A 22516-nucleotide genomic window follows, 5' to 3' on the forward strand; every position below is an offset into this window, starting at 1 on the left:
CCCTGCAGTAGCAGCTGATGGTCCTTTAATTGTAGAGGGATCCTGCATGATAAGGGGAGGGGGGGCACAGAGCCACCTTTACCTTGGGTGCCTACGTTTCTTGGCCTGTCTCTGCTCAGCTCTGAAGGATGCACCAGATACATTTCTGATTACTATAATCTACTAGGCTCCAATACAAGTGTTGCACATCTAGCTGGATTTTGTAGAAGTGTCCCTTATTTCCCCATGACCAATAAACTTTGCACGGACTAATGTTGGATCCAGAGCCATCCTCACAAATCATTAACTCAGGGGTCCAGTACATGAATAATATTTAGGGTCATCCCCCCATGGTTAATTTAAAAGTACTTTTAGTGCAGCAGTAGTTATCATATAGTCCAGGGGTGTCAAACTCAATCACATAAGGGGGTGGAAATGTAAAACACAGGCTAAGTTACCGGACAATTTTTTTTATTAAGATACTGTATGGTCAGGCACAGTCACAGTGCAGTCATGTGATTGGTGCTGCATGGTCAGGCACAGTCACCAGGGGCCACAAAAAAAAGCCAGAAGGGTCATATCCAGCCCACGGGCCTTGTGTTTGACACATGTGCCAATGCAGTAGGCACTGTATGGGCATAACCCTTTTTATAAAACAAATCCACATTTTAATAAAGATTTACATTCTTCCCAGGCGTTAACTGTATCAAACGCCATTCGGAAAGAGTCAACAGTTGGGGAGACTGTGAACTTGATGTCTGCGGATGCCCAGAGATTCATGGACTTGACAAACTTCATTCACTTACTGTGGTCTTCCCCGCTGCAGATTGCTATTTCTATAGTCTTTCTCTGGGAAGAATTAGGTCCTTCAGTTCTTGCTGGACTTGGAGTGATGATCTTGTTGATTCCCATCAATGCAGTGTTAGCGACAGTATCAAGGAAACTACAGGTAAGAACTTTGTGTTTTGTTTTATTTCTCTTTCATGAAGGTATTATAGCTTCCCCCTGAACAGATCCGTATTAGGATTGTCCCTATTCTTATTGAGGTTTCTTTTTTTAAGTATAATTAAAATTCTTTCAGCTTTAATATTGAGGGAGCTCTGATATTATTGAAGTCTGATCATCACAATAATTCTCTTCTGATAGAATAATAAAGTATCTAGCTTCATTTCTATCACTAGCTTTATTTCTATTACTCACAGAAATAAACTAAATGGGGTCATAATGAACTCTAAACTACTGGCAGAATCAGAAGATACCTAAGCCATCAATTTACTAGTGATGCACAAGATGTTCAACTATTTTTAGTAAATACTTTGGAAATGTCTTATAGGCTAGTCTTTAAAACAAAAGTTTAATTAACCTGTGTGATACAGCAAGGTGATTTTACTGTGGAAAAACTCCTTGCTGTCCAGCTGATATTGGTGGGATATTGTGTCATGGCCCTCGAAAAGGTGCTTGATATATAAAAAATGAAGGGCATCCTGCCGGACGCTTTAACCAAGCCCAAATACATAACAAAAGATTCCCAACCTTTTTTTAAATATCTCAAATGTAATAGCAAAATCTTTTGTAGACAGATGGGTAATAGAAAGTCCATCACTATCCATAGATAAATGGATAGATTATAGATAAGCAGAGAGATGATTATTGGTGGATAGAGAAGATACAAATCAAAGAAGAAACCAATACTTGTATTTAGAATGAAAACAACTTAATACAAATGGACTTTATTTTTACAGATGAAGAACATGAAAAACAAAGATAAGCGGATGAAAATAATGAATGAAATACTTAATGGTATTAAGGTAAATATTCTTATACATATTAGTGCATATAATCCTTGCCAAAATGTAACAGCACAAAGTTTTATAAATATAAAAACACAAACATTAGAAGTGCGGTATTGACCTTGAGGGGCCACTCAATTATGGGGTGTTGTTTGTCCCAAGTACATTTTGTCTACAAAAAATACATTCTGTATACACAAAACAATCCCCAGTACACAGAATGAATGTGTGGCCATATATGCTGGTAAAAAAATATGCAAAAGTCATATTTCTAGGGAAGAATGAGAAGTAAATCAATTTTGTGAACAAAAGGATATCATTATATTACAACATCCATTCTGTAAATTTTAACAAGCATTCTGTCTCACAAATTTATAAAATCTATACAACAGAATCAGTTATGTGTTAATTTACCTACAGAATGAATTATGTAAAATCATAAATATTAAACCTACAGCCCTGCCTGAAATCTGTTGGGCATTGCTGATTCATGCAAGTTCCAGCCCTCCATTGAGTACCATCACATGCATTTCTAACAGTTTCTTCCATTATTTGATCTTATTTCTAAGCATCTCAATTATTTTTTCTAGATTCTAAAGCTGTATGCCTGGGAGCCTTCTTTTGAGAACCAAGTGCAAGAAATTCGGGAGAAGGAGCTGAAAGACATGTTACATTTTACTTACCTGCACTCAGTGTCTCTGTTTGTTTTCACCTGTGCACCATTCTTGGTAAGCAAAATCCTTATAGTAGTATTTGCATTTTTTTGTGAACTGGTCTATTATAGATTGTTATATGTATCCATGGTCTGTTAATATAAGCCATTTTGGAAGTCACCAAAGAGTTTGGCCATAATAGGGATCACAATGACATGACAATAAGCAAAGTGCAGAGCACAGTTTTTTGGTCTACAATACACCCAGTTGCAACTGGAAACCTGAGGCTTAACTCTTTGCATTTCCAGAATGCAGTTTCGCTTACTGGAGAGGTGGTACATAGGCAGGAAGTGGCAATCCCTTCAAATACCCCTTCCTTGCCCCTTCAGGGATGTATTTAATGGCTGCTCATTGCAGGTATTGAATACAGGCTCCTTTTTGCCCTTCAGATGTACAGATTTTCAATTCTCAACTAGGCTTAGTGTGCAGTAGTGCCAGTTAATGCCCGGGGTACAAGGGGTAAGCAATTGACCGTAAGGGTCACAGTTTCACTCTGCTTGGCATTCAAGCACTTGTACTCCTGCCCATAGTACATGAGCCCTTATATCTGTTAATAAAATTGGTTTTTACTTTTTGCAGGTCTCAGTTGCAACTTTTGCTGTCTATGTTGCAGTGGATCCAAGCAATGTTCTCAATGCAGAAAAAGCTTTTACTTCTATATCCCTGTTTAATATCCTACGTTTTCCTCTTGCCATGCTTCCAATGCTTATTTCCAGTATGGTGCAGGTAAATACTTTTTATTATATAACCAATTTTCACATATTGAGTTCTCTGGTTAAATTATTTATTGCAACAACTGCTATTTAGTCTGTATGGTCTGTACTGTCTTTCATTGTACATTGTTTGAATCTATAAGAATAAAGATAAAATATAGCAGTGCAGTAAATTATATTAGGGCAAACAAATGGAGCAAATTTTCTTTCATAAGAAAAATGTTATAGTCTGTTCACATAGTTGCAATGTTTTGTCTTAATCTTTTGTTATTCTCTGTGGTTCTGGCTTGACAACATATTTGTATCTACAATGTAAACCGATTCCAGCCCTTTATCATAGATCTAAGGCTGTGGATTTTTATTTTTCAATTAAGGTCCTACTATGTAATCCAACATTTAGTTGGGTATTCAACACAGCAACACAAGCAAATGTTTAAACTTAAAAAACATTGCTCTATTCCCACCAAAAATATTGTGTTAGCTGAGTGATTCTAAGTCCTCAATTCAAGGCACACTTGGTATTACAGTTAAGCATGTTGAACATTGTTCTATTTTGTCACCAGGCAGTAAAAAAATCAAAACAATTGGGTTTAATTTAGGGTTTAAAGGGTTTTTTTAGTAGACTTAAATTATGGTGATCTAAATTATGGAAAACCTCAGGTCCCAAGCAATACGTGTATTAAAAGTTTGTATTTCCAAACTTGTTCATAGGGGATAGTTAGATTACTCCACTCAAAAATGGCACAGCATAGGTCTAGATCATGTATATTTACCTGAATGGAATATTTTAAAATACAATACAATTAGACTGACTATAGTCTTAGTAGATAATATCTGATTAAACAAGAATTTTAACATAATGTGTATTTTGACAGACAAGTGTATCAAGTGCCCGTCTGGAGAAATATTTGGGAGGGGATAACCTGGATACCTCAGCTATTCGTTGTGATCCAAATATTGGTAAGGAAAATTAATCATGCTCAATACAGTACAGCAAAGCTGCACATATCTTCTCTAAGGGCCAATTAAACAGCAACATTCTTATTAGAGCTGATGAGAGAGAATACATAAGAACTGCTGTAAAACTAACATTTTTATTCCCATGCTGGTAAGAGCCTTGTGGGTTTTGTGACTAAAGTGCATTAAATCAAAGGCTATAGTTTCTCTGGGAAAATACTTGGGGAAAAATACCTCAACTAATGATTTTTGTTTCCCCCGAAACCTGCCTTAACTCCTTAACTCATGTGGGGTTTCGTATATGATTGATCAAGCCAAAATGGTTGGTTCAGTGATCATGCTTATTTGAAAACTTCCTCTGCCAATACACCATGTCGGTCAATGCATGATGCAAAGGCAGAAGAGAAAGAGAATCCTCAGCTCAAATTGTGCACATTTTTCCACAGATGCTGCTGTTCAGTTTTCTGATGCTACATTTTCTTGGGAAGAAGATGCAAACCCTGCAGTCAACAAGTGAGCAACATGGAAACAGTTTTCTATGCATCTATTGCCAAATTTTAATGTTTACGCCTGTGTTGCCTAAGTGACTTCTAATTACAACAGGTTTTGTAGTTTTCTATGGGCAGTTCTTAAGCACTAAATTGACCCCCACAGGAAAAATATTATGAAGTTTATTGCTCCTGCAAGTAATGAGATACAAGTTATTTTTGTAACATACCACTAGGAGCAGATTTAGACATGTCAAAATGCCCCAGTTTGTTCCCTGCTGCTGGTGTTAAATGGAAATCACCTGAAAGTACTTGCTCTGGTAAAAGTTTGACAAAAGCTTCTGACATTCCATTCTTCCAACTTACTAATACTAAAACAGTCTATCCAGGTTGGTAACTGTTATTGCCAGTGTTTATTGCAATACAAAGTTCATAGCTGCAACTCTACTATCTCTCAGTTGCATTCTTTGGACATCAGGTAAATGTCACCATATATAGGAAACATGGGGTTTCTCACACAATTCTGCAATGGCATCCTGATAAAGGGAGTGAGTGCCCTCACCCTAAATACTGGATGGGCAGTGCACTGGTGGCTTTAATATATGAGGTAGATTCCCCTCTTGCAGAATTTTGTATGTGCCTCTTTATTTCATATTTCTGTCTGCATTTACACAATAAAATTCGGACATTTGGCATCCCAGTTAAATCTATTCAGAAAAATGTTTTCTTATAATGGACTGGCTAAAGCTATTCGCGGATCCAGGACTGTTGCCTAATTTATAGCAATTTCTAGGTGAAATTTCTTATTTAAAGCATTTTTTATTTGTTACCCTCCTTCTTTCTTCCCTTGGCCTGTCCATTTTCCATTCCTTGACCCTACTCTATGTTATTTCAACAGTGTGAATCTGGACATCAAAGAAGGCAATCTGGTAGCAGTAGTTGGTGGGGTAGGGTCAGGTAAATCATCGCTTGTTTCTGCAATGCTTGGAGAAATGGACCATGTCGGTGGATACATCAACATCAAGGTTTGATAGTAGACATTTCTGTCTCTAAATATATTCATATTCTCTCAAATCTATGGTTCTTAACTAGGTCATGAGTCCTAGAGAAAACTTGTTGCAGGCCCTAGTTCCAACAAAATAGGGCTGTTGCTTTTCACTTCTTTATCTATATCACTCAAACACTGTATATGGCATCATAAAGTGTTGCCTTGAAGCTATACATTTGTTTTTTTAAGGTGACTGATATAATACTTTGTGCCCATGGGGCTCCCTGAGTTCACAGGACATGTTTGTATTCACTACCTCCACAGCTAAGCCCTTGAGCTTGGTGATTTAATATACCATTAATAACCACTGCTGCTGTTAATTGTAGATCATTTTGTTATCGTCAACCGTTCCTACATACCTACATTATAAATATTTTTACATAATACATAATGTACATAATAATTCAGATGTATTGTGATTCCTACATAAAGAAACAGAAACAAAAAAACTTGACCTTTTATGAAATATACTACTCTGCTTCTAGGGTTCCATCGCTTATGTTCCCCAGCAAGCATGGATCCAGAACGCCACACTAAAAAACAACATTCTTTTTGGATCCAAGATGGATGAAGAACGATACCAAAAGGTTTTAGAAGCATGCGCCCTTCTTCCAGATTTAGAAATGCTTCCGGGACATGATGAGTCTGAAATAGGAGAAAAGGTACCATGGCCAATACTTCTAGATCTTGTCTTAGTAGTTTAGTCTTTGACTTGGAGTAATTCTAATAGGAATAAGAAAATGTGCTATTTCCCATATTTTTTTATTTTATTATATTTATTTAGTACTTTTTTTGACATCCTCTTGTGTTTTTCCGTCAAGTAATTTAATGGTTGCTAAGGTTTAAGACCACAAAGCACCAGAATTTCATTGTAAAACACAAGTCAAGTCAAGTTAGTACTTCCAGTGTCTCTTTGGGCCTACTAACTAGTAGAATACCTCCCATGTGACTTGTTCAGTTGTTTCAGCCATATGTTAGAGCAGTGGGTGCCAGACATTCAGTTCAAGTCCTCCTTGAGAGTCCAAACTTTTTTCAGTACTTCCTTTAGTTCATAATAAGGTTACAGATATAGGAAAACATTGGTGTACCAGTCATTCAGCCATAGTTCCAAAAATATATAGGAAAGAAAATAAATGTTCATCCCAAATTTTACCCTAATTGACCTTCAAACTGGGCTTCCAGATGTAACTAAGAGAGCAAACAGCTCCACAAATCTCACACTAACTGACACTCGGGCAGAGACCACCCTGGGATCTAACCCCACTGTTTGGGAACCCCTCCTGATGTTTGGTGAGAGTCAGGCGAAGGCCTAGAAATTTGGTTAGAAGCAAGGTTCACTGCTGTACCCTGGCCAACAGAATAGAAAAGGAGACTGCCAGTTTACTGCACTTTTTTATCATGAGTCTTTTCAGCTCACCAGTGTATCTTTTCCTAATGTTTCCATGGCAGGGCATAAACCTAAGTGGTGGCCAGAAGCAGCGCGTCAGTTTAGCCAGGGCTGTGTACAATGATGCAGACATATATATCCTTGATGACCCTCTCTCTGCTGTTGATGCTCATGTTGGGAAGCATATATTTGAAAAAGTGGTGGGACCCAATGGATTACTAAAAAATAAGGTGAGTCTTTTTTATAACTTGTTAATTCTTTCACACTAATTAGCCATAGACTAGTACTCAAACCCAATATCAAACTTGACATATATCCATTAACCTTAAAATTTCTTTTAGATAAATTAAAAATTCACCTGACAAACATAACGATGGTCTGTGCAGGAGCTTATGCCAGTATTTCCATAAGAATCAATTTAAAGGAGAAGGAAAGTCTAATAAAGAGTTAATCTCAAGCTGCAGGCATACCTTCAGTTCTCTCAATAGTGCCCTTAAGTCTCCCCATATTTCTCCCGTTCAGAAGATCAGAAGCCAAACAGGAAGAAAAAACGCTGAGCTGTGTAAAGAAAGTTCCCATAATGCCTCACTCCTGCACCAAGACCCAGACCAAGTGAACATGCTCAGCTTCCTGCTCATTGGCTCAGATCCACATTCCTAAGGGGGGGGGGAGCAGGCAAGAGCAGAGAACAGAAAGCTGTGTGTCTGTGGCACAGGAATTACAGACATAGAGAAATCTTTTGACAGAGAACTCAGTGCAGCATTTCTGTGAGTGCTTATGGCTGTATTGATATAGACCTTTCTGATAAAGCTTACTTAGTTTGTACCTTTCCTTCTCCTTTAAGGTTGCCATACAACTTCCGATTTTAGTCTTCTTCCATCGAACGTTCAGATATCGGTCGTATGTTTAAATGCAGAAATCGGAAACTAACATTTTGACTAAACAAATTAGACACCAATCGTACGAAAGTGACCTCCATTGTAGGTCCCCCAAGTATATCGTCAGATACACAATACACGCGCACAATAACCTGGCCGATTGACTAAATTACTGAACTCCAGGGTAGGAAAATTATCAGGACAATAATTTGGAGCCCACACATGGTCCGAAAATCTTTATCAGCATGTGTATGGCCAGATTAAGGATACAAAAGATAGCTTTCAGACATGGTGGTACTGTGATTGGCCAATGATCTTATTGAAGTGGGACACATGTTTTGAATAAGTTAACTATTTTACACATGCTGTGCCAGCTCTCATGTATATTCTTATGTACCAACATGGGCAAATAATGCCTACTCCAGGAACACCTAGCGTTAATCAGCTTTGGGTTACTGAACTAACTAACTAACTACGTTTCTCACATTAGTACATAACCCCAAAGAATCACCAGCTGGACATCATAAATTGCTTTATGTCTTCTAGACTCGGATCTTAGTCACGCATGGGGTTAGCTTCCTAAAGCATGCTGACGATATAGTGGTCCTTGTGAATAGCAGAGTCACTGAGACTGGATCCTACAAAACCTTACAGGCAAACAACGGTGCCTTTGCAGAGTTTCTTAGGCTGTATGCAAAGCAGAATGATCAGACAGACAATGAAGCCACAGGTAAACAATACATGAACTGTAAAACAAATGCTGTAAATGGAACTGTGATAACCAGGGATAATGAATCTCCTGTTAGGGCTCTGGCACACGGGGAGATTAGTCGCCCGCGGCAAAACTCCCTGTTCGCGGGAGACTAATCTCCCCGAGTTGCCTTCCCCTGCCATCCCACCGGCGAACATGTAAGTCGCCGGCGGGATGGCACACGCGGCGGCGCGATTTCGCGCAAATCGTCGAAAAAGCCTCTCGAGTCTTTTTCGGCGATTTCGGGAAATCGCACCGCCACGTGTGCCATCCCGCCGGCGACTTACATGTTCGCCGGTGGGATGGCAGGGGAAGGCAACTCGGGGAGATTAGTCGCCCGCGAACAGGGAGTTTTGTCGCGGGCGACTAATCTCCCCGTGTGCCAGAGCCCTTATAAAATAGAACTATATCAGATGTCACCAAGGGTTTTAAGGGCTGTGACACACGGGGAGATTAGTCGCCCGCGACAAATCTCCCTTGTTGCGGGCGACTAATCTCCCCGAAATGCCAAAGTTTCCTCTCAAGGCAACTTCCACAATTTTGGGAAATCGTGGCGCCGCGTATGCCATCCCACGGCAATTTACATTTATGCCGGTGGGATGGCATTTCAGGGAGATTAGTTGCCCGTGACAAGGGAGATTTGTCGTGTGGCGACTAATCTCCCCGTGTGCCACATATAAACATAGCATATAAAAAGATGACTTCTAAGATGTTAATACTTTACAACAGAGGGTACATTACATAATAATACACAACACTCAGTGAGTCAAATTACATCACTAAGCACTGATTTTTAACTGAGGACATCACTAAGCATACAAGGATATATATTACAGAATATTTATGGCTCTTGCCTATTATAAATATGTATACAACAGAAAAATGTCCAGTTTGATATACAGTGCATCTATGGACAACATCAGAACCAGTGACTAAGCATCTATTTTTGGAAATCAGTTGGAATCTTGTTGATATATTACACTGTATATTTATTTGAGTACAGATCAATTATTTTTTAAAGGACTGTGAATAATATATAAAATAATAATATAATTATCATTATAATATATTATAATACAAGCTGTAAAAAATAATAGGAATACTAGAAGGGGATAAATGTGGGTCTCGTTTTAGAATAAACCAAGATCCTGTGGTTTATTGAGAACATGCACTTCAGCCTTTATTGACCTATAATACAGGTCCTTTTCAAAAAATTAGCATATTGTGATAAAGTTCATTATTTTCTGTAATGTACTGATAAACATTAGACTTTCATATATTTTAGATTCATTACACACAACTGAAGTAGTTCAAGCCTTTTCTTGTTTTAATATTGATGATTGTGGCATACAGCTCATGAAAACCCAAAATTCCTATCTCAAAAAATTAGCATATTTCATCCGCCCAATAAAAGAAAAGTGTTTTTAATACAAAAAAAGTCAACCTTCAAATAATTATGTTCAGTTATGCACTCAATACTTGGTCGGGAATCCTTTTGCAGAAATGACTGCTTCAATGTGGCGTGGCATGGAGGCAATCAGCCTGTGGCACTGCTGAGGTGTTATGGAGGCCCAGGATGCTTCAATAGCGGCCTTAAGCTCATCCAGAGTGTTGGGTCTTGTGTCTCTCAACTTTCTCTTCACAATATCCCACAGATTCTCTATGGGGTTCAGGTCAGGAGAGTTGGCAGGCCAATTGAGCACAGTAATACCATGGTCAGTAAACCATTTACCAGTGGTTTTGGCACTGTGAGCAGGTGCCAGGTCATGCTGAAAAATGAAATCTTCATCTCCATAAAGCTTTTCAGCAGATGGAAGCATGAAGTGCTCCAAAATCTCCTGATAGCTAGCTGCATTGACCCTGCCCTTGATAAAACACAGTGGACCAACACCAGCAGCTGACATGGCACCCCAGACCATCACTGACTGTGGGTACTTGACACTGGACTTCAGGCATTTTGGTATTTCCCTCTCCCCAGTCTTCCTCCAGACTCTGGCACCTTGATTTCCGAATGACATACTTTGGACCACTGAGCAACAGTCCAGTGCTGCTTCTCTGTAGCCCAGGTCAGGCGCTTCTGCCGCTATTTCTGGTTCAAAAGTGGCTTGACCTGGGGAATGCAGCACCTGTAGCCCATTTCCTGCACGCGCCTGTACACGGTGGCTCTGGATGTTTCTACTCCAGACTCAGTCCACTGCTTCCGCAGGTCCCCCAAGGTCAGTAATCGGTCCTTCTCCACAATCTTCCTCAGGGCCCAGTCACCTCTTCTCGTTGTGCAGCGTTTTCTGCCACACTTTTTCCTTCCCACAGACTTCCCACTGAGGTGCCTTGATACAGCACTCTGGGAACAGCCTATTTGTTCAGAAATTTCTTTTTGTGTCTTACCCTCTTGCTTGAGGGTGTCAATGATGGCCTTCTGGACAGCAGTCAGGTCGGCAGTCTTACCCATGATTGCGGTTTTGAGTAATGAACCAGGCTGGGAGTTTTTAAAAGCCTCAGGAATCTTTTGCAGGTTTTTAGAGTTAATTTGTTGATTCAGATGATTAGGTTAATAGCTCGTTTAGAGAACCTTTTCATGATATGCTAATTTTTTGAGATAGGAATTTTGGGTTTTCATGAGCTGTATGCCACAATCATCAATATTAAAACAAGAAAAGGCTTGAACTACTTCAGTTGTGTGTAATGAATCTAAAATATATGAAAGTCTAATGTTTATCAGTACATTACAGAAAATAATGAACTTTATCACAATATGCTAATTTTTTTAAAAGGACCTGTATATAATGCTGAAACTGACTGATTTCCCTACTTGCCCTCATGCCGTGGGTACACTAGTTTACTCACTAATCAATTAGCATGGCTAAAGTCACTAACTGTTTTTTTGGGGGGGAATTAGTTTTTACTGGTGAAGATGATGAAGATGATGGTGATCAGGTTGAGACTGCTGAGGTTATTGAAGACATTGTGGCATCAACAGTAAAGAGGGAAAACAGCATGCGTCAGAGGAAAAGGAGCAGGTATGATGCCCTTTATGTAGTTTGTAGGAAAAAGTTCTCTGTACCTTCTAGAGCAGTTCTGTTCAGCTTATTACATGTGGTGGGCCAATTAGTATTATTATTTTCATAAGACATGTTTAAGGGCCAGATTATATTAAAGTTATGATGTCATACATACATGTCTATGGAGCCCTTGAGATAAATGGTGGCCATAAAAATTCTTCAAGGGGCCACATAAAGCCTGCAGGCCTCCAGTTGGACAGACCTTTTCTAGAGAATCACATGCAGTACAGCTAGTACTATTATATAGAATGTTTGGGACCTGGGGTTTTCTGTATTAGGGTGCAGATAAACATAACTTCCTTGACATTCTTCCAATATCAATCACTGATTAAGGCTTTCTAACAGTAACCCACTGCCATTCCCTCTGTTGCCTGTGATAGGAAAATATTGCAATTCCCACTGATTTCAGTTAGGAGTGGTGCTTTAAAGGAAAGGCTTGGTGTGAGAAAGGTCTTTTTGACTTGCTAGTGATTGTGAATACCCCCCTTTTAAAGCACTTCTATATAGCACCACCTTCCTATATAGTTTCCAAGAACTCTGATCTCAATATTGCTGATCAAAACTGTTGCAAAAAAAAACCTGTCTTTTAGCATTTGTCTACCCCTGTGATGCTTTAGGCTCGTGTAATGTAGTATGTCAGTGCACACTTATATAATGAAGGAACAGTGTTTTCTGGACTCCCAAAAAGAACCTGCAGATTACTGATATGGGTATTTTGTTCCAGTGTGAGCATGAACGGCACCCTAAGAAGGTCAGTGAAAGATGTTACAAAGAAAAAGACTGGAATCGGGTCAAATGACACAAAAGGACAGAAGCTTATTGAAAAGGAAACAGTTGAAACAGGAAAGGTAGAGCATGCTTGTATCTATATGCTTTTTATTGCACTACTATTATGGCTCTATAATGACTGTAGCATGAATTGCCCCTGCCAGTGTGAATGTTCTAGAAATACTTTAAAAAGGACAAGCCCACAAATGTGAATAGCTGGCCAAACCTGGAGGCTGGAATACAGAACCACCATAGATATGTAATAGTTATCTCCAAAGGGAATACATTTGTGTTGGAGCCACTATATTCTGACTTTGGATGAGACAGTCTCCATAATCACAGTAGTAAGAGCCCCTTGAGTGATGATAAATAAATGGCCCTTTGTCTTTTGGAATGTTCTAGTCAAGCTGTTCCTAAACTGTGGGGCTGGTCCCAATAGGGGACTCAATGCAGTTAATGAGGGTCAGTTGTCTGTTTATGACATCTATAAACTGTATACATTCCCAGAGAATGGGAATGGTACTCATGATCACAGGGGAGACCAGTCCTGCTTTGCACAGTGTATAACAGCCAACGGGTCTTTCAGTTGCATTGTGGTCACTGGTACCTGCAGCACAAATGTTGGTATTAATATCACATGCAGTTATGTTGTAGTTTCTATGTGTATGGAAGTGCAAAAAATGACTGCTTAACTTGCTAATAAAACTTACTTGCACCAATACAGGTTAAGTTCAAGTTGTACTTGAAATACTTGCGCGCTGTAGGATGGGGGTTCAGCTTCTGGATATTTGTGAGCTATATTCTCCAGAACGCAGCCTTTGTGGGACAAAATATATGGCTGAGCGACTGGACTGGAGATGCAGAAAAATATTACAACATAACATACCCTGCATCACAGAGAGACATGAGGGTTGGCGTGTTCGGAGCTCTAGGAGTGGCACAAGGTAATATCACTGGTCCATACAATCTAGTCCATACAATCAAACATTAGAGCAATAACAAACTACACTTAGCTAAATCCTTAGCAATAGTCTGTTAAGTGGTTATGGCATGTGGATGATGTGCAAGGCTTCACTCCATTATTGTGATGGCCAATATGTTTCATTGCAGCTCTCTTTGTGCTTCTGGGTGCGTTTCTTGTTTCGGGGGGAGCTGTCCGGGCTTCCAGAATGCTTCATACACAACTTCTGCACAACATCCTACGGGTCCCTATGCGTTTCTTTGATACTACACCAACAGGGCGCATTGTTAACAGGTTTGCAAAGGTGAGGTGAATAAAATTACTTATTGCTACTCAAAGTGCCATGTTATTTTTCCATAATGCAAATTCAGACCCCCCCATATGAGTTGCACCTGTCATAGAATGATGAGTTGTCTCTGTATGCAGTGCTGCTTGCCACATATCAGAGGGGAGGGATCTCACAGCTAAAAAATTATAGCTGGAAACAAACAAACATTCACCAAAGATATCTGGCAAGGCAGCAGTTACTTTTAAAAAACACTTTCTTTGTAGGATATCCTAACTGTGGATGAGACCATCCCAATGTCATTCCGCAGCTGGATCGCATGCTTTCTGGGAGTTATTGGAACCCTATTCATCATATGTTTGGCTACTCCCATCTTCGCTGCTGTCATTGTGCCACTTGCAATCTTCTATTACTTTGTTCAGGTAATGGGATTTGAAAATTAAAAAAATCAATCTTTGTCTTTTTATACCATCTATACCATGTACAGTAATTCAACTGTTTATAGTTTTAAAAGCCATCAAGTTCTGGTTTGTTACCTGATCATTAAATAACTAATAATAAATTAACATACACAATCAGATGCCAAAAGCATAAGAATCTCCCAGTAACAGACATTTTTTCTTTTTGCATTTATTTGTATGTGCAGAGATTCTATGTCACCACCTCCCGCCAGCTGAGACGTCTGGATTCTGTCACAAGGTCTCCCATCTACTCCCATTTTGGGGAGACTGTCTCTGGACTGTCTGTAATCCGAGCTTATGGACATCAAGATAGGTTTCTGCAGCACAATGAAGATACCATCGATAATAATCAGAAAAGTGTATATTCTTGGATTGTCTCCAACAGGTGGGATGGAACATGCAGATTGAATTTAGCCACAGCACTACGTATAGCAACAATGACAGCATGTTTTTCCAGTAAAAACCAAGTTATTCATCTACATTATTAATTCTCAAGGCCATAAGCCATTTGTAGGGGCATTTATGTGGGTCAATATGCAGTTAACTTCCCTCAAAGGGGCAGTATATTGTACAGAATAGGGCACTCAGAACACCTATATCATCTACATATCAGTGATCCTCAACCAAAGGCTCTCAAGCAACATGTGGCCTCAAAGCAGGTACTTATTTTTTAATTCCTGGCTTGGACGTTTTGGTTGCATAAAAACCAGAGCATTCTGTATGCTGCCAGTCCACATAGGGGCTAAAAAATAGCCAATTATTTGGCACCCCCAGGAATATTCTTTCAGGATTGTGTTGCTGTCCAACTTTTTTCTATTCAAACGTGGCACACAGATAAAAATGTTCGGGACCCCTGTCATTCAGTTCATAAGTCTAGATTTTGTTCATTACCACAAATAGTGCACAAGATAGGATTTAATGGGCCTTATTTACTACCTGTGGTTTTAGCCATAGGGAAAGAGACCCAGTAGCTGCTGGGGGAAACCAAGCAGTGTAAAGAGGCCAATTGGGTCCTTTTGTCAAGAGCCTTAAAGCTGTTGTCCAGGTCTATGTGGCATATCTTCTGGATCTAATAAAGTGACAAACAGACCTTTTATAATGTTGGCTGGCTGTTGTGAATTCTGCTTTTACTGGACATCAAACTTTCTTTTTGTCCATATGCTAAACAAAGACATATTGTAGAAATCAGATGTGCAGACAATTTCTCATTAAACCTGTGTCTTTTCCTTCTCCCATTTGGGGAATGGATAGCAGACAAAACATTATGCCTAGTGTTGCCCCCTGGCCCGTATTTTACTAGCCTGGAGGGTAAAATGATGCTTCATGCCAATGTTATTAATAGGGAAATTAGCTGGAAAAATGGTAAGGCTGTTTTTTTAATAAATAAAAATCAATGAAGTCAAATAGATTTTTTGTTGGGAAGAGAGTGTAAAATACATATTTGTATCTTTCAGTGGTCTCTGTGTCTATATGCATTGCCTTGTCTATCACTTTTATTGTTCTTCCTTTTTATATAAGGACCATATTTTTTTATAATAGTGTAGCTGTAAGTTCTATGGAGGCAAGATACATGCTGGGATAATTGAGGGATTTAGTTGTTGAAACATTTGGGGATATAAGGATGTGTATCTGGATAGATAAGGGTGTGTACGAGCTCCTGATAAAATAAAGAAGAATTTTGGGTACATTATAATCATGGTATTTAACTGAGGAATTACAATAGGGGTGTTGTTTCACTAAGTAAATGAAACTTCAATAAATTAAAGGCGTACTGTCATGGGAAAACATGTTTTTTACAAAACACATCAGTTAATAGAGCTTCTCCAGCAGAATTTTAAAGATTCACATGAGCTAGCCATATTCTTTATTTCCCAGGGTACCACAGCCATATGACTCATGTTCTGATAAACTTCAGTCACACTTTACTGCTGAGCTGCAAGTTAGTGATATCACCCCCTCCCCCCCCCCCAGCAGCCGATCAGAAGAACAATGGGAAGGCAGCAAGATAGCAGCTCCCTGACACCTGTATTGCTAAAAGTGATAGATATCAAAATAGAAAATACCAGAATAGTAAGAAATCCAAGTCCAGCTTGGGACTCCTCCAGTTACATGGGGGTATAAACGATAGGTTACCTGAAAGCAGTTCTAATGTGTAGCGCTGGCTCCTTCTGAAAGCTCAGACTCAGGCACAATGCACTGAGATGGCACACCAATATAACAACTAAAAAGAATACATTTGTTGGTTTAAGAATAAAATTTTAAATGGTAGAGAAGATTATTTGCTATGTAAACAGTGTAATTTAGAAATAAAAAATACCCCATAAAATCATGACAGAATCCCTTTAACTATGGTGCTTTTAATGTGGCCACTAGAGGGCAGGGTATGGAAACGTATTTAAGATTTCTTATTGATACTAACAAACAATGAAAGTAGGGCAAATCAATAACGTTCTTTTCTACATGGACATGGGGTATATGAAGAAATTAGCTGGAGACTAAAAATAAAAAGCTTCATATTCCATCTATTGACTTTACTGTTAATTTTCTAAATTATTTTGTAGGTGGTTGGCTATTCGTCTGGAATTCGTAGGAAACCTTACAGTCTTCTTTGCGGCCCTTTTCGCTGTGCTGGGACGAGGGACTGTGGATAGTGGAACCGTAGGGCTTTCCATTTCTTCCGCTCTCAATGTGAGTCTGACTGATTTTGTGTGTTTTGTGTGCCCCACTGTTAAACCTTTGTTGTGACTGTTTTGTTAGCAAAAGTCCATTATCCAGGGAAATAAGTTGCACAGTGGAAATCTAAATATTTACCTTGCAAGTACTAGACATGTAGTAGCATCAAGTTCCCAGTTTGCCAAACAAAATTTTTTTTTCCTGATTTAAACAATAGGCAAATAATATATTCAGACCAAGCCCTAGTCATTAGTTTACTCAAAAGCTCATTTTATCTATTGCTTCAAGCAACAATAAAACCAGCCCTCTCTGTCTTAGATAGCAATCGGGGTAACTTATGTGCAGTTGCCTATAGCAGCCAACCAGCAATTATTTTTGCTTTTTCTACTGCCTGTTAGAATAAAGGCTGTTACACATGGGGAGATTAGTCGCCGTGCGACAAATCTCCCTTGTCAGAGGCGACTAATCTCCCTGAAATGCCATCCCACAAGCTAGAATGTATCCGGTGGGATGGCATATGCAGCACCGCAATTTGCCGAAGTCGCAGAAGTTGCCTTGAGAGGAAACTTCCGTGACTTTGTGCGGCAACTAATCTCCCCGTGTGTCACAGCCCTAAGAAAGCAGCAATTTGGTTGCTATGGGTAAAATAACTTGTGTATTTAAGCATCTATATAGGAAATTAGCACCAATTTGCCTCACAAGGACCATGGAGTAGTTTAGTTTTCTCTGTTTGCCCTGTTTAGCTCAAGAAATAACAAAAAAATAATATTTTTCCTTATTCAAACAGGCAAAAAGTATGTTCAGCATAAGCCCTATTTATTGTACTCATGTTGGACAAGGGGGTACACTGTCCCTTAAATACCTAGAAACATAGCCATGAATGAGAATCAGCTACTTAACAAAGTAGCTGATTCTGTTTGCCTGTATTCTTTACTTTTTATTTTACTTTTTGTCTTTGTTTAACAAAAAATATTATTATTATTATTATTAGCTTTTCAATGTTGTAGTAAATTCAGTTCTAATGACACCATGAATTTATTAACAGATCACTCAAACCCTCAACTGGTTAGTGAGGATGACGTCTGAGCTAGAAACCAACATAGTTGCGGTGGAGCGAGTAGATGAGTATATAAAGGTGGAGAGAGAGGTAAGAGTGCCTGTCTTCAGTATTCAGAAATGGCAACTCACTCCATGTCATCAGGAAGAGGATGATCTAGTCCTGGTATTTTTCAGACTTAATTTTACTTTACTAGTTCATTATCTCCCTAATAACATGAGTTAGTTGACATCTCTGTAGTAATATTTTGTAACCAACTTTATGAATTTTTACACTTCATCTATCAATTAATTATAGGCACAGTGGGTAGAAGACCATCGCCCACCAAAAGACTGGCCAGAGAAAGGAGTTGTACAGTTTGTGGACTACAAAGTTCGTTACCGGCCCGAACTGGACCTTGTCCTGCAGGGTATCTCATGCACCATTAATAGCATGGAGAAGGTACATGCTTAATACACACATACAGGTGTACAAATGAGTAATTAAAAGGAAATTGCACAAACACCATTAGGGTGACTACCTATTATTTTGGCAAGGAAAAATCTGCAGGAGAAAACCCAGAAGCCATTTTTAAAAACAGAAATTCGGCCCTTTTAGTGCAGAGAGTGCAGCAGCAATCACTACAGTAGCAATGGGACCCCCTTGACCCGGCAGCCCCAGATATGCCCCTGTATAAGTATAATGATTCTCAGTCTTTACAGTGTTGAACAGTAACGGGTAGGGAAGGAAATATTGTGACAGTCAAATATGCCCCTTGTACTTTAGGCTGTTGTTGAATCTGAAGATCTACATCAACTAGCAGGCATTAAAATTGAGCAGCAGGTAGATTGTGTTTGGCTGCAGTGCTGTATACCTATACAGCTGTTTTGTTCATTTGTTGCTAGCATGGCTACTTTATGAGCCAATACATCCATTAACCGTTGAATAGAGATAGGAGAGGTCTAAAATAGTTAGGACCCAGATATTTTTGGATCAAATGTCTCCAGTCTGGAATTTCAGCAGTTATCTGGTTGCTAGGGGCTTGGTTACCTTAACAACCAGGCAGTGATGTGAATGAGAGACTGGAGTATGAATAGAAGAGGGACTAAATAGAAAGATAAGGAATAAAATGTAACAATAAAAATACAATTGTAGCTGCAGAGAGCAATAGTTTTTTGGCTAGCGTGATTAGTGAGCCTGTGTAAAAGCTGGAGAGATGTAGACGAAGAAGGCAAATAATTTAAAAAGAAAACTATAAGTAATAAAGACCAATTACAAAGTTACTAGAAATAGTACATTTTCTAACATACTAAAAGTTAACTTAAACATAAACTATCCCTTTAAAGGATTTTGGTTCCTGTAGTTCAGCAAGGCATGAAAGGTTGTAGGCAGGACCCTCCCTGTTGTAGAAAGTCGCCCCTGAGCTACTTCTTGTATACCCAGCACTGTACAATCAGGGTAACTTCATTATAAAGTGACTATAATTGTAAAGGATAAATAGCGAACTACAGATATAGAAGGTTTCACATGCTGTTATTTATTTAAATTATATATATATTGTTGGGGGGCATAAATACATTTCGTGTTACTATATAAATATATGTGTATATAGTGTGATATTAATGTGGGAATGCCCTAAATGTTTGGGGGCCTTACTGAAAACACGGTTATTAATGTGACGCACAGGTTGGTATTGTCGGCAGGACGGGTGCTGGAAAGTCCTCACTCACCAATTGCATCTTTCGGATCATTGAGTCGGCGGGTGGCAAGATTATGATCGATGGGCTGGACATTGCAAGCATTGGCCTTCATGACCTACGCCAAAAACTGACCATTATTCCACAGGTAAAACTGAATTTACCATTTACATATAAATGTAAATATTGAATAGTTTGGAATGAAGTCTATACATCTTCCCTCACCAAGAGCAGCAGCCTCACTAATAAATATAACCAACATGGTGCTACCCTGGTATTCTCTAGAATTTTTTAGTTATATTAGCAGACTGGAGGAAACAATCTTACCAACCCTCCTATCACCCAACATTTATATATTTTTTGTATTTAGTTTCTGTAAGGTGCCATTTGTATGTTTAGCTTGTTATTATCATAGTCATAGGGGAAGTACGTTCTTCATCTTGCTAGCCTTCTTGTCCCACGTCAGCACTGGTGTCTGACATTCAAGAACCACAGATTCATTAGGATTTCAGATGCATAATAATTTCAGTGAGATGCAGGCTCACACTCAAGCAGGAACATCCCTAAATTAAAGCCTATGAAGTAGGTGCTTATTAAAGTAATTTCACAAGTTTCCATTTATTAATGGTTATAAAAAAAAGATTTGCACCAGATTCTAAATAACCCTGCAGGACACGTTTGTTCATAGATCTAAAGAGTCGAACACATTTTTATAGGATTATTTTGACTGGTCACTAGAAATTGTCTACAGGCTAAAGTTACTGCCTGAAAACATTTCCTACTATTATAATTATGAAAAGTATTGTGGTCTGGGAATGATATATTAAACTTTCTATCAAGAAATATTTATTTTTTTACAGCATTTGCAGTTCTTCAGAGCAGGCAGAACAGTTGCACTGACGCAAGCTGTATGGAGCGCATCCCTAGTGAATAGCACCCAAGTTTACACTAGTTTGCATCCATGTTAATGCTTTGCACATTAATGAGCCCTATAGCCACATCTGTTCCTGCATGCTAGATCCATGCTAGATATACACCTTGACAAGACAAAGAGCAGGAACAAGAAACATTTCTCTTTTATCCAAAAACATGGTGCCAAAGAAACTAAAAAGCATCCTCCATAGACTTGCATAGTTGCCTGGTGGTTTTGGCCACACTGGCATCCCCTGTGTACTGGGAGCAGCATCTTCTGTTGACAGAGCTGTGCCGTATACGGCTGTGCTGTATAGTTCATGTGTTTTGAATGTTATAGAGTATAACACAAAATAAAAAGGGGGGTAATTATCCATTTCTTACAGAATTAATTGGGGCCACAGAGATACATGCTGATGCCATAACTGATACTGCTTGCCAAAATAACAAGCTGATATCTAAAATGGTTGGAAGGGCCCTATAAAAATGGCAGATTTTGGCCTCTGTTTATTAGAGAGAAACCATGTGCAAGGTGGTCAATTTCAGTATCTGCGAAGGTGGGACCTGGAAAATCTCAAAACAAAATATTTTATTAAACATGTATTCCTCCATATAAATTGTTTTCTTTTAAATAAAATCACGAGTGTGTGATTTGTATCCCTATAGGATCCTGTCTTGTTTTCTGGCAACTTAAGGATGAATCTGGATCCATTCAACCAGTACACAGATGAGGATATCTGGAAAGCCCTTGAACTCTCCCATCTCAAGCCATTTGTGGAAGGGCTTCAGGAGAAACTTTTCCATGAAGTGAGTGAAGGTGGAGAGAACCTCAGGTAAGATCATCAAAAAACAAGGAAAAGTCAAAATTTCCTCTTAAGTGTGCACAGTTGGACTGGGGAGTCTGGAGCCCATTGGGCTGTCACCTTAGGGCCCTACCACCCCAGTCACGAACCTTCCCACAAGGGGGGCACTTCATTAGCTGGGCCTCTCTGCTGTCAGTGTGCCTCAGACTTGGAAAGGGAGAACAGGAGCTCCTGGCCTTCATGTTCTTTCCCTTACACAGCTTTTCATGCTGCTTCTTTTCTCACTGAAGTCTAAGTCCTGGTAGAGCCGCACAGGGGCTGGGTAAAATTTAAACTTCCTCTCCAGCACATTCAATCCCCAATGTAGTTTTACCGGGACTAAAGCTGGCCATACACACACCAATAGTATCGTACGAAACCTCGTTTCGTACAATATTCGGTGCGTGTATGGCGAGTCGACCGGTATCGCTGATCGGCCAGGTCAAAAGATTTTGATCGGGCGCCATAAAAGGCGCCTGAGCAAAATCTGCCGTCAGGGCTGAATCGGCAGAAGGAGGTAGAAAGCCTATCCTAGTGTTTCTACCTCCTTATCTGCCGTTTCAGCCCTGAAGGTTAGTGGCGGGTCTGACGATCTTTCGTGCCACTGATGGTCGCACAAAAGATTGCAGATCGCCACATGTGTGGCCACCTTTAACCTTTCCTCCTGTTAGTGTAAAGAACATGTAGGCACCCAAGCTCCCGTCCTCCCTCCTAAAGTCTGCAGCTCACTGACAACAGGGGGCCAGCTAATCCATGTCAGTGCAGCATGGCCAGGAACCCCTAAGGCCCAAAAACCCACCAGGCCCAAGACTGCCCCCCCCCTAATGGTGGCCCTGAAAGTAAAATCACGAAAAAAACTTGAAATGCCAAGTGATTTATTAAAACAGCCTTTTAAAAATAGCATGAAAGGAAAATATCTGGAAAAAATGTTTCTGTTTTATAGCACAAGCAAAGAAAGATCAGCCAATGTGTTTGTGCTGAACTGCCACCTCCAGGCTCCATGTTGTTTGGTTCTGCAACAGCACCAGTATAATGTTAATTCCATTTTTAATCTTTGGGAGTAGTATGATTAGGATTAAAGTTCTATGCAATGGTAATTCTTGGTCACCAAAGCATT

General features: G+C 39.4%; 1 protein-coding gene across 1 annotated transcript in view; it reads left to right on the forward strand.

The window, feature by feature from the left end:
• abcc2 (ATP binding cassette subfamily C member 2) overlaps positions 1-22516 on the forward strand; it is a 44418-nt gene that overhangs the window by 17285 nt on the left and 4617 nt on the right. The window contains exons 10-30 of the mRNA XM_004915869.4: positions 674-928; positions 1722-1787; positions 2360-2497; positions 3062-3208; positions 4071-4155; positions 4599-4665; positions 5539-5665; positions 6174-6350; positions 7138-7305; positions 8500-8683; positions 11601-11721; positions 12488-12611; positions 13256-13475; positions 13642-13796; positions 14045-14200; positions 14425-14624; positions 16801-16927; positions 17958-18059; positions 18267-18410; positions 19635-19793; positions 21224-21390. Coding sequence (XP_004915926.1) covers positions 674-928; positions 1722-1787; positions 2360-2497; positions 3062-3208; positions 4071-4155; positions 4599-4665; positions 5539-5665; positions 6174-6350; positions 7138-7305; positions 8500-8683; positions 11601-11721; positions 12488-12611; positions 13256-13475; positions 13642-13796; positions 14045-14200; positions 14425-14624; positions 16801-16927; positions 17958-18059; positions 18267-18410; positions 19635-19793; positions 21224-21390 — 3089 coding nt within the window. The remainder of the gene's footprint in view (positions 1-673; positions 929-1721; positions 1788-2359; positions 2498-3061; positions 3209-4070; positions 4156-4598; positions 4666-5538; positions 5666-6173; positions 6351-7137; positions 7306-8499; positions 8684-11600; positions 11722-12487; positions 12612-13255; positions 13476-13641; positions 13797-14044; positions 14201-14424; positions 14625-16800; positions 16928-17957; positions 18060-18266; positions 18411-19634; positions 19794-21223; positions 21391-22516) is intronic.

This window comes from Xenopus tropicalis, chromosome 7 (genome assembly GCF_000004195.4).
Source record: "Xenopus tropicalis strain Nigerian chromosome 7, UCB_Xtro_10.0, whole genome shotgun sequence".
Classification (NCBI taxonomy): Eukaryota; Metazoa; Chordata; class Amphibia; order Anura; family Pipidae; genus Xenopus; species Xenopus tropicalis.